This window comes from Rhipicephalus microplus, chromosome 9 (genome assembly GCF_043290135.1).
Source record: "Rhipicephalus microplus isolate Deutch F79 chromosome 9, USDA_Rmic, whole genome shotgun sequence".
Taxonomy (NCBI): Eukaryota; Metazoa; Arthropoda; class Arachnida; order Ixodida; family Ixodidae; genus Rhipicephalus; species Rhipicephalus microplus.
Genome location: NC_134708.1, coordinates 31363137 through 31373862, shown reverse-complemented (window position 1 = coordinate 31373862; position 10726 = coordinate 31363137). Strand labels below are relative to the sequence as shown.

At 44.8% G+C, this 10726-nt stretch overlaps 1 protein-coding gene across 2 annotated transcripts in view; it reads right to left on the bottom strand.

The window, feature by feature from the left end:
* Positions 1–4624: 4624 nt before the first annotated feature.
* Positions 4625–10726, bottom strand: part of LOC119163673 (uncharacterized) — a 29582-nt gene continuing 23480 nt past the window's right edge. For both annotated transcript variants that reach the window (XM_037415726.2, XM_075873414.1), the window contains exons 7-10: positions 10538–10678; positions 9805–9945; positions 7501–7848; positions 4625–5588 (exon numbers count right to left, since the gene is read on the bottom strand). In XM_037415726.2, the coding sequence (XP_037271623.2) occupies positions 4752–5588; positions 7501–7848; positions 9805–9945; positions 10538–10678 (1467 nt within the window). In that variant the 3' untranslated portion in view covers positions 4625–4751. The remainder of the gene's footprint in view (positions 5589–7500; positions 7849–9804; positions 9946–10537; positions 10679–10726) is intronic.

The following is a 10726-nucleotide window of genomic DNA, read 5'->3' as shown; positions in this document are numbered from 1 at the left end:
TCGTACTCACCTTGACACCCCCTTCCTATCCTCTTGCCGGGGTAGCAGATTGGTGTAAACGCTCACCTTCGGATCGTGGGCGTGCGGGTCTGAACCCCAACTGCCTCAAAAGCAGCTCTTATTCGCCAAGATTTTCTTTTTTTCTTTCTTCGCTCTCTTCCTCACCCTTACCTCCCCTTGACTCTGTGCGTCTCATATATTTTTTATCACCAGTTTCTTAACAGGCCACATGCATCAACAGTGGACTCTTAAGGCCTACAATACCAAACACAACAGTAACAATATCAATACAGTCGACCAACATATAAGTGATTACATTATTATAATTTGTTCAGTAAGCCAGAGGCTCAACCCTGGAAAGCCAGTCAGGTGCAAAAATTTGTACGTGTTCGGGAGGTGAAGCCAAAGGGGGGGAATAGAGCACGTGCCGGTTTATGCATCATGATAATTTTTGGGTCATGACATTTTACGCAAAGCTATATAGAACAGGTTTGCAAGCGTTTCTGTTCAAATCTGAACACTATCCTGCTCACTCGGCAGGAGGCCTTAAACTTATCTTCCTAGCCTGTTCTATGAACTGTACAGTGCGACCGAATACAGCCACAAACTGCTTAGAAACTTCAACTCAGTCTGTGGGCATGCGCGCAGGGGGCGCCCCGGCCCCTTAGTTACCCAAGCGGGGAATGAGGGGGTGCTAAATATTGTCACGCGTTAGGAGGCCCCATCTGCAGCGCCAGCGAAGAAATTTGGCGTTCGTATTGTCGGCAAGGTACAATAAAGCGGCGTTGTGCCATCCGTATCGGTTGGATTGCTGTCGGTAGGGCTGGTAGGAGCCGCTATGTTGTCTGGGAGCAGTCCAGTGTTTCGCATACATTGACCCGATAGAGAGAGGGGGGGGGGGAATGTTGCAAATAACTTAGCTACACCCACCCTCCCCCCCACCACCGACACCTGATGAGGTTCCCTGCATACGCTTATGTCTCAGACCTAATGGTCTCAAAACTTTTGACACCGACTGTACGCTTACGCATCGTGTCTACAGTTCGCCTCTTCCTGTCACTGCATGGTAGACTATTATACACAGTAGTGCGTCCTCCGGTAACTTATTTCCTCCTTTTTCTAGACCCCTTCATTGCACAGCTGAACTTCGCTATAACAAACACAGATAGATATAGCGAATTATCGGTTGTAACGAACTAAATGCGATCGTTGGCTGGTCATGCTTCATTTCAGCAACAGTTATTCTTTCCATAACGAAAACAAAACACGATGACTGCCATCATACGGGCTGTAACGAAGAAATATTTGGTGCAAAACTTGACAAGTGGCATAAAAAGCAAAATAAATATTAACCAGCACGTTTTTTAATGTGGATGTAATATTAATAAAAATATGGTTATAAACCGGGAGAGGAAAGGTTCTAACATGTTGGTCATTTCACGCTCAACAAATAGAGCGTTTTACTGGTCGTGCATTAGACTTACAATAGAATACAAGCGATAACTTGCGAGATAAGTTGCATTTAAAAATTTGTCATAGAACACGGCCGCTCGCCGATCGAACGGCCGTGTATAGGCCGGCATAACAAGTTCGTTATAATACAGGAAGAATCGATGTAAGGGTAATATGTTCATTTAGCCTTGAAGTAGGACTTCGCAGCAGTGCAGATTTTTTTTTTTTTCGAGAAAAGTGCTCACGGTGTAACACCAGCCACCTTTACAAAGGCTTACTTGCGAATTAATACACATTTCTTAGTTCATTTTAAATACCTTAAAGTTTTCAATAAATTGTATTCAAATTGAAGTGAATTCGAATACACTAATATTCGTTCAAATAATTGCTAAGCATAAATAAAGGAAATGACAAAGTAGCCTAAGGTCGCAAAGCGACTTCATTATAAGTTTCAGCATACTATATTACCTGTGTTGAAACACACGCAATGCATGCCGGTGACATTTACGTAGTACATCAACAATCCGGGACACCTTCACAGCGTTGAGCGTCGCGCTCAAGTTCCCAGTTACGTAGCCATCATCGCTAATCTCTTTCTTCATAGATTGTCTACCTAGGTGTAAGAACACCTACTTTTAACTATACCCTGCAACGTGCCCGACAGCATGCGATAACACTAAACTGTTCATATTGCAACTGGCACTGCGGAAGCTTTTCGCAGCCACGACAAAGGGAAATGAAACCTGCAATGAAACAAGCTTTTACTTCATCACAACGAATCAAGCAGTATTTACAGGAATTGCTCCATGCAAATATTAAACAAAAAAAAAGTCACACCTGTGCAAGTCATCGCGAATACGTGCAAATCGTAAATAAGGGTACATGAGGAAATTCATTTGTCTTCATTTTTTGGCACAGGCCATGGTTACAAATATGAAAAGAAAGCAGCGAACAAAGCGAGAATGGTTGCTCACAAAACCTCTCAAATTCGAAACGTGTTTGCCCCTGCAGCTTGGAAACGGGCAATTTTACTATATGAATAAGTTCATCTTTCAATGAATCTCGAAGAAGCGAGAGAACAGCAAGCTCGTGCTCCCAATAACTAGTAATGTTCATGTCAAGTGCCACCTGTGCCAGCTAAATAATGAAATACTACGAAAGAACGAAATAAAGATAAATTACACAACGAAAGCAATGGTTCAAACGTGTAGCACTTCTTAGTAGCAAGACGAAATGTGGCAGTTGTGTGTAACTGTTGCATGATGTAGTGAGAAGCCACACAGCATAGCAACAATCCACTAACGATTCCACTCAGTATAGGTACCCCTTCACTCTGTACTGCGTTCTTAATTCATTATCGCATCGTAAAATGCATACTACAGTGAAACCTCAGGGTAATTAACGTGTATATAAAGAATTATCGGTTAGCAAAGTGGCACGGATGTACATTTGTAATGCAGTCACTTTTGTATCACGCGCATCTTTGCCATGATGATGTTTGATTATAGATGCAAGCACATTGCTAAACTTTTCATCACTGCTTAATACACATTAGAAATCCAGACATACACGCTGCACAATGAGGAATTACAAGAAAGGATCGTAATGGCTCAACATTCTGATGACCAAAAAAGAAACATGAGAGAATGCTCCGTTGAAAAGTGCTTAAGAGTGATTCTCAAGGCACCTCCACACGACAAAAGATAGCTATGAAAGGGGGGGGGGAGATGACAGACAAAAATAATGAGGAGATGTTGACGGCACAGACAGGAATGATGTTCGTGAAATGAGCACATTGGTTCAATACCTTGAGAGGTCTTGGACACTTGAACCTGAAGAACGCGTGTGGAATTACCAGCGGTGACGTAGCAGATTAAACACCTGAAATAAATGTGTCCGTGCTTTGATAAGCAATGACGTTCCTGGCTCTCCACCGTGTTTGCGACACTGAGGAATTCCCGAACACACTGCGCAAGGCAAGCTTCAAAGCTTATTAAACAGCTTTTTCTATTCTAGAAAGTATTATCTGATGAAGTGACGACAAGTACCGTATTTACTCGCGTAATCCTCGCACTGACACAATTCTCGCACCCCCCACATCGCCCAACAAAAATACGATTTTTTTTTCCTCGAGTAATTATCGCACCCCCGAAAACTGCTGCAATAATGTCGTCTGCTCTTTCCAGCCACTGATGATGATAGCACACGTCATCTGGCGCCATCTCTTAAGCATCAAGCGTACTATTGCACAGAGATTCAATTCAACTCAAGCGAAGCCGAAATGGCCAGTGCGCCTTGCAGCGTGTTTTGTATGTTGCGTCGTTGTCAAGTTGATACTGAAGCTGTACAGCTGCTTTCAAGTTGCAAGTGATAGATAACGCACCAAAGAACGGCAACAGGGCCGCCGGTAGGCCCTTGGGATTGATGGCAAACTTTATTTCTTAAGAAGGAAACTGCGGAAAATTCTGTTAAATAGCCATCAGCCCAATACTGACGTCCCACCCTTACCTTTTGAGGGCTCCTGTTGAGCGACGAACGCTACCGCTACGCCCGCAACGTCCGCAAGCTTTGCGCATGGTATTCCAATTCTCGACTATTTGCTTCCACTTTTTGTGTCTCAATTTAATCTTGTCTTGTGTTGAGGTAAGTTTTAATTAGTACTTCTTAAAGCTTGCTGTTAGTTGTTGGTGTGAGAATCCCAACTTGCGGTTACTTCGTTTTCTTTTTTGCTCTGTACATTTTCGTAGAACGTTTTCCCCGCGTAATTCTCGCACCCCCAAACTTTTCATTGGTTTTCCGGCAAAAAAAAGTGCGAGGATTATGCGAGTAAATACCTATAGTGAAAAAGTGCCACAAAGTGTCACAATTCTGTGACTTCCACAATCTTGCTGACGTGAAAACTGTGTTGGTATTCTGCAATTTTGCGTTCACTTACGTACAAACATAGAAAATGAAGCAGAATTAGGAAAACGTTTACAGCTTTTTTTTTTTTTGTTAGAGTACCTTGATGTTGCCTTTGTGCAAATCCCTTGTTCTCAGGAAAAGTGCCCCATTTTCGCAAGACACAGTTTTGAGCAACTACTGCTTAGTATAAATGAAATTGCATTCTTGCCCTTCGCTGATAAATAGTATTTCTTTCTAATTGCCTTGACATTTCATGGGCACGTGGCTCAAACCAGGCTTCGGCACATTTGACCGAGACAGGTATTAGAAAAAATGTACAAACGCTCTCCAAACTAGGCCAGACAAGTGACCGAGCTCCGTCTACCACACTATTTTCAGAGTCCAGTCGATGCGACTTAGACCGAGATCTTGCGCTTCGGAATGCGAATGCGCTGCGTCTTCCGTCTCCCCTGTTCCGTGGGAGTGGCAGCCAGCACTGTTCCTTCGAGCGTCACCTCTCCCGAGGGCGTCTGGAATGCCAACATTGTCGGCATGCCGACTGCTGCTACCTTGGGAGCCGTCTTTCTTGCCGTGTGCACGGTTTCGCACGAAACCGCAAGCTCCGTCTCCACTTTACACCCCTGCAGCATCTCTGGCCCGGCACTGGTCGCACCGCCGGCTTTCTGAACTGAGACTTTGCTTTCGTCGCCCTCCTTCTTGGCCTTTTTAGTGCTCGGTGGAGCTGCAGACTTTCTGTCGGTGGAAGAGGAAAGTTTCGACTTGGCAACCCTACCTCGCCTGACTCCAGGTTTCGACTTGAGAACGGATTTGTGGGGCTTGGCCAAGGTGGCAGGCTCTGCCGGCTTTTTTTGACCCGGCTTTCGCTGTGCACGCGCTGTCTTCTCGGTCTTTGGCTTGGCTGCCACCTTCCTCGGGCGCTTGCTTGCCGGCTTCCCAGTGGCCGACTGTGTTGGCTGCTTGAACGGGACGGTGGTGATGGCAGCCGTCCCGGCACCAGTGGGACCGGGGCACACTTGGAAGGGCTTGGTGTCGAATGCGCTCGACACGCTGACCTTGTGCACCTTTAGAAGGTGCTGCCGCAGGTTTTCACGGATGTGACAGATGAGGCCGCAGCGATGGCATAGGCAGAGCCGTTGGGCAAGGCTGCGCAGTTCATGGCGCCACAGCTGGAGCAGCAGGCGCGTGCGTACACCACAACTCGAGCATGTGTAGGGGTGGCTCTCTGTGTGCACCTAGAAGTCAATCACGCTGACATTAAATTCTAGCCCAATAAAAGCCTGAGCACTAATCAGTGTCAGTCATGTATCCACTGAAACCTTGATATAATGTTCACCATAAATAATTATTGGTTAAAACTAAGTACACAGAGAATAGTGTTGTCAAGGATATAGTGGTACAAACACCAAGTTTCTCGCAAATAGTACCTAGAGAAAAATCTAGCGCCACCATTTATGCGAATTTTTTAAGGTGCACTGTGCAATGATGGCAATGACATTAAACCTGTCTGACAGGCTTGTATTTCCTGGTGTTCAAAAGGCTTGGCCTAAAACGTGGATATGACTGCACAAATTAATATTTTCTAAAATGAAAGCTTCGTAAGCAGATCCCATTAACCTGTTTTACATTTTAAAACAACCTTTGACCCACCAGCAGGGTACATGCAAACAGCAAAAGGAAAAAACAGACAACAAATCGTCGCAGAGTGAACGCTCACATTTTCGTCTAGTCAGGCTGGTCACGACACTTTAGGCTTTCTAAAGCTGCACATCGAAGCACGAGTTCTCAAAGCAAAATAAAGCTTGTTTTTGTGCAATGCTAAAAAATAGTAGCTCATTTGGGGCTCATTCAATGCAAAATTCATGAAAAAAGCAGTTCTGGCCAGACGCAGCTTCGAGGTGTCTAGTCTCCTAATCGATGACGTCAGTCCAAATCCGGTGTATACTGACATTTCCACGGACACAAGTGCTACGGCACTAATTTATCCTCCAGGTAATAGTATTTAGCATCAAACCCTACAGGTATGAATGTATGCTTGAGATAAATTTTCAGATATAACAAATTCACCTTTTGTGTCAGATGCGACTTCGTTATTAATGAAGTTTAAGTATAATACGCATCACAAACGTTAATATCTCTACGTATGCCTCGTAATTGTGTGCTGCACTTCTTTTCTCCCTGTTATGCCCACTTCTATGAGCATACAGTGGACAAGCACATTCAAGCTCCTTCGAACGGCTTCTTCCTCGCCTTCTGCAACCCTGTTGCTAATAATTTCAATTCCTACTCAGAATCATTTAAATACATGCAAAAATGCAGTGCAGTTGAACTTGTTTAAAGGGGCCCCACAACACTTCTTGAGCATGGTCAGAAAACGCTGCCGATCGATAGTAGAGGCTCCCGACAACATGCGAGCCAAATGTGATAGCTCAGCACGCGGCCTGGTATTGACAATAAATTATCAAAGTCAGCTAAGAATTGCTTTCTCTTCTCTTGACAAATCACGCAATATGCCCGAAAATCACAAGTAGTAAGCCCATCAATCAGCCATTGGTTGATTTGAACACGGCGCGCTCGCTCGTTACAGAGATCACCACGAGAGGCCGCTACTTGTCCACGCGTGCGCGCGCGATCACACTAAAAAAGCCGTGCATTCGAAAAAAAATAAGTGCTCAAGGTAACGAGGCGCTGTAGTTTCTTTGCCCTGCCAACCCTCCCTGCTTAGCTTGCAGCGCTTCCGTCGGGACGAGAGAAGAGAGAAAGCAATCGCAGCATGCCACGAATCTTCGTAACTCCACTCGCCTGGACGGATTTTTAAAATTTGTGCGCCGTTTAATTCGTTGTGACCTCCGTGATCTGATCAGAAATGGTAAGCCCAAAAGGACGAGGTGGCGAAGTGCCAACTGTCGATGTCGTCCCGTGACAAAGTAGCTCCAAGCCACGCGAAGGTATAACAGAGCCGAAAGAACGAAGATTAGACAAATTTGTGTGCTACCCATCATTCCCATGCGTTGCAGCTCCCACAGACACTAGCGCCAGAGTTCCCTCCAGTGTACTTGTGGGCAACTCCGTGAGTGCGACACCACAGAGAGATGCACACTGTTGCAAGCTTATGTACTAGAGCAAGCACACGTGTGAACACCTCACCTGCAAATGCAGGAAGAGGCTTTCCGGCAAGCAGAACCGGGCTGGGCAGTACCGGCAGCAGAAGGCCCGCACGTCTCGATGCATCATGCGGTGGCGCAGGAACACCCGTTGGTTGCGCGTCACGTAGCCACACCGGCGGCACACGGCGACCTCGCCGGCCGCCACGCTGTCCCCGTCCTCCTCTTCCTCCCCTTCGTCCATGGAGGGCAACGAGAACATGACCTTGTGCACGCGGCTGATCGTGGGTCGATGGACTCGCCCGGCCGGAGCTGGAGCCGGTGCGCTCCACGACTTCCAGCGCAAGCCCTGCGGTGGCTTCATGTCATTCGTCCACTTTATCTTTCGCAGCTGCGGAGAGCAAAGACAAGAAAGAAAAACATTACGCACATAACATGCATTATGCGAAGGAAGGACATTGCGCTTGAAAACATTCCTTAATATTCTTTATCGATTTTGAAGTAACCTGCATGTTTCTATGATGATGAGGCAACCTAAAATAGACACTGACAACAACCTTAAAAGCAAGACAATTCGCAGCATCTACCTTCATGTTCGCAGTGCATGCTTAATTAACTTCTCATCATGTTTTTTCTTTTTTTTCCATACCAGATGGGTTTCCATCTGCCACTTGGTTCCATTTCTGTGCTAATTTCAAATAGTTGGTATGGTTTTAAGACTTTAAAACAGTGTGAAAAGAAAGAACAGAGAGGATCAAGAGCTGTTACCAAGTTATTCGGTGATGTGAAGACAATTACAGAGCAGGCTGGCATGCCAGAATAATCTGGCATGAAAACTGCATGCAAAAAAAAAAAAAACGAATAGGTGCTCTAGACCCATTGAACGAAAGTTATAGCATGTTGACAATTTGGGACTGAAATCCCAGCTTGACGTTGTCTCACTTGCAAACTTTCAACATACGGTAACTTTTGTTCAAATAGGTTTATAACATCCGTACTAGTATTCTTACATACAGTTCCCATTAGTTCTCAGCAGATTCAGAAATTGGGCAATTACAGTTAGGTGGTGGAAGCATAATGCAAGGCTATAATCCTGTGACAACAGGAAAATTACAAAGAGGTTGCATCTGCAGGTAATGACATCTTAAGATGGCAGTTAGGTATGTAGAGACAATTACATGTACTAATTCCTTAAACTTCAAGCCTTTTCACACGTATTACAAGTCAATTTTATCATCGTGACTTATGTCTGTGTCAGTGGCTTTGGATGAATCTTGAATGTTCTGGCAAACTTTAGAGATATGTTCACATTTTAAGAATAACATTTTCGCTCAAAGCAAATTTTTATTTTACGGTAAGTCCGGCATTGAGATTATCAGAGCACTTACGCTGAGAGAAAGATGTAATTGGCACAGCTCTCTCAGAGGTGAATAGCAGGTTTACCATGCATTTGTGGGTGAAGATTTAAATGAATTTTTAGGTTGTAGGCAATTGCACATATGAACGCAGTAGGGTGCAGAGATGGTGTGGGCAGTGCGTTCTTGTCCACTCAGGACGCGCGGTATACGTAGTGTTCAAAATGTCACGAACTGCATGTACAGTCAATTTACGGTGTGTGAACAGACCTCACATTGCATGGAAGCAGTGTACATGAAGCACGTTGTGCGCATGTAAGAACATATAGGTGTGGTGCAGTAATAATAGCGTTTGCTTTTTTTGGAAGCACAGCACAGAGTCAGTACAAGCATTTTTAGTATACATTTTTAGTTGATTCCTGATTTGCGCATCTGACACTTGTTTCTTTATTTTGTCTTTTTTTCTTGTGTGTAATATATGTTGTACCCACCCCCTCTGTAATGCCCTACGGGCCCTGAGGGTATTCTAATAAATAAATAAATAAATAAACCATACTAAACAGCCCCCCCTTTAAGGGCTTCGCACATCCAAGAATGCGAAAAAAGAAATTAAATACAAAACAATCGTTTCGCAAGTGTGGCGTATGATATTGCTGCACGTCCACAGCAGAAATAACAGGCAATGCACTGAACTTGCACTGAATACAAAAGCATAGTATCTGCGTGTGACAATCATATGCAAATATTTCAAGATGAATATGTTCGAACAAAACTGAATCGCAGTATTGCTTCACTTTTGAATATGTCAATACTGTGAGATGCGCGATCCCGCATGAAAGCTTCAAAACTCATGTTATTATCATGGCATCATCACATGAAATCATCAAGGGATGATGCAATCATTCAGCCGCTAAGCACTCTTGCCATTGGTTGGTAAGGGTGCTTGCTCACATCACACAATGTTTTTGCAATGGAACAAAATTTTTCTTTACCTTGACATTCTTGTACTCATCACGATTCGGCGGCATCCATCCTAACGACACTTTACCCAGGGCAGCCCGGAAGCGCTGTTTGGCCTCCATCCAATAATGTGAATTGTGGGCAACAGGGCGCTTCTTCAGTTTGTCCCATTCCTGAGAAGAAAAAGAAATAAAGGAGCTGGAGGCAGATTGTACGGTACTGTCAAAGCAGTACTGAAGCGAACATCTTGTGTCACACTGGGCTCACCTTTTTGGGGAGCCACATCAACTCCACAACTGCCGTGCAAGGCCTTAATTTCTCAAGAAGTTTGTGCACGTCAAAAGACACTTTGTCCTGAGATCCCCAATGACCCCAATGCGTCACACTTACACTGCATGGAGGGGATTGCCGACTGCAGAGTACTGTCAAAGCTTCTGTCATCTTGTGTCGCACTACGCTCACCTTTTTAGAAAGCCACATCGACTCCACAACTGCAGTACAAAAGCTCAATTGCTCGACAAGGCCGTGCATGTCAAAAGAGGTTTAGTCCCGAGATGGCCAATGATCACAATGTGTGACAACTGCACAGCCTAACGTGGAACACTTGTAGCAATTCGTAGCTGCAGGAGACCAACAGTTACGCATTGGGCATTCTTCCCTAACTTAGGTTAAGGATGGATGCGCGAACATAAGCTACTAATTAAAAAAAATTGACAGCAAAATGTGACAACACAGACCGAGCAAAAGATCTGTGGAAAGACTCACCAAGAACACAACACAGTCATCTTTTGTCCACTGAGCTGCGTTCTTGTGGTACCAGCCGATCTGAAAGATGCCTTGGTCACGGTCGACCCACTTCAGGCGTTCACCGAACGTGGCGCTGTCGAGGTGCGGGATCAGAAAGTCCTGAAAAGAAATCAAGATGTCATGCATTTTCTTTTCTTTTCTTTCTCG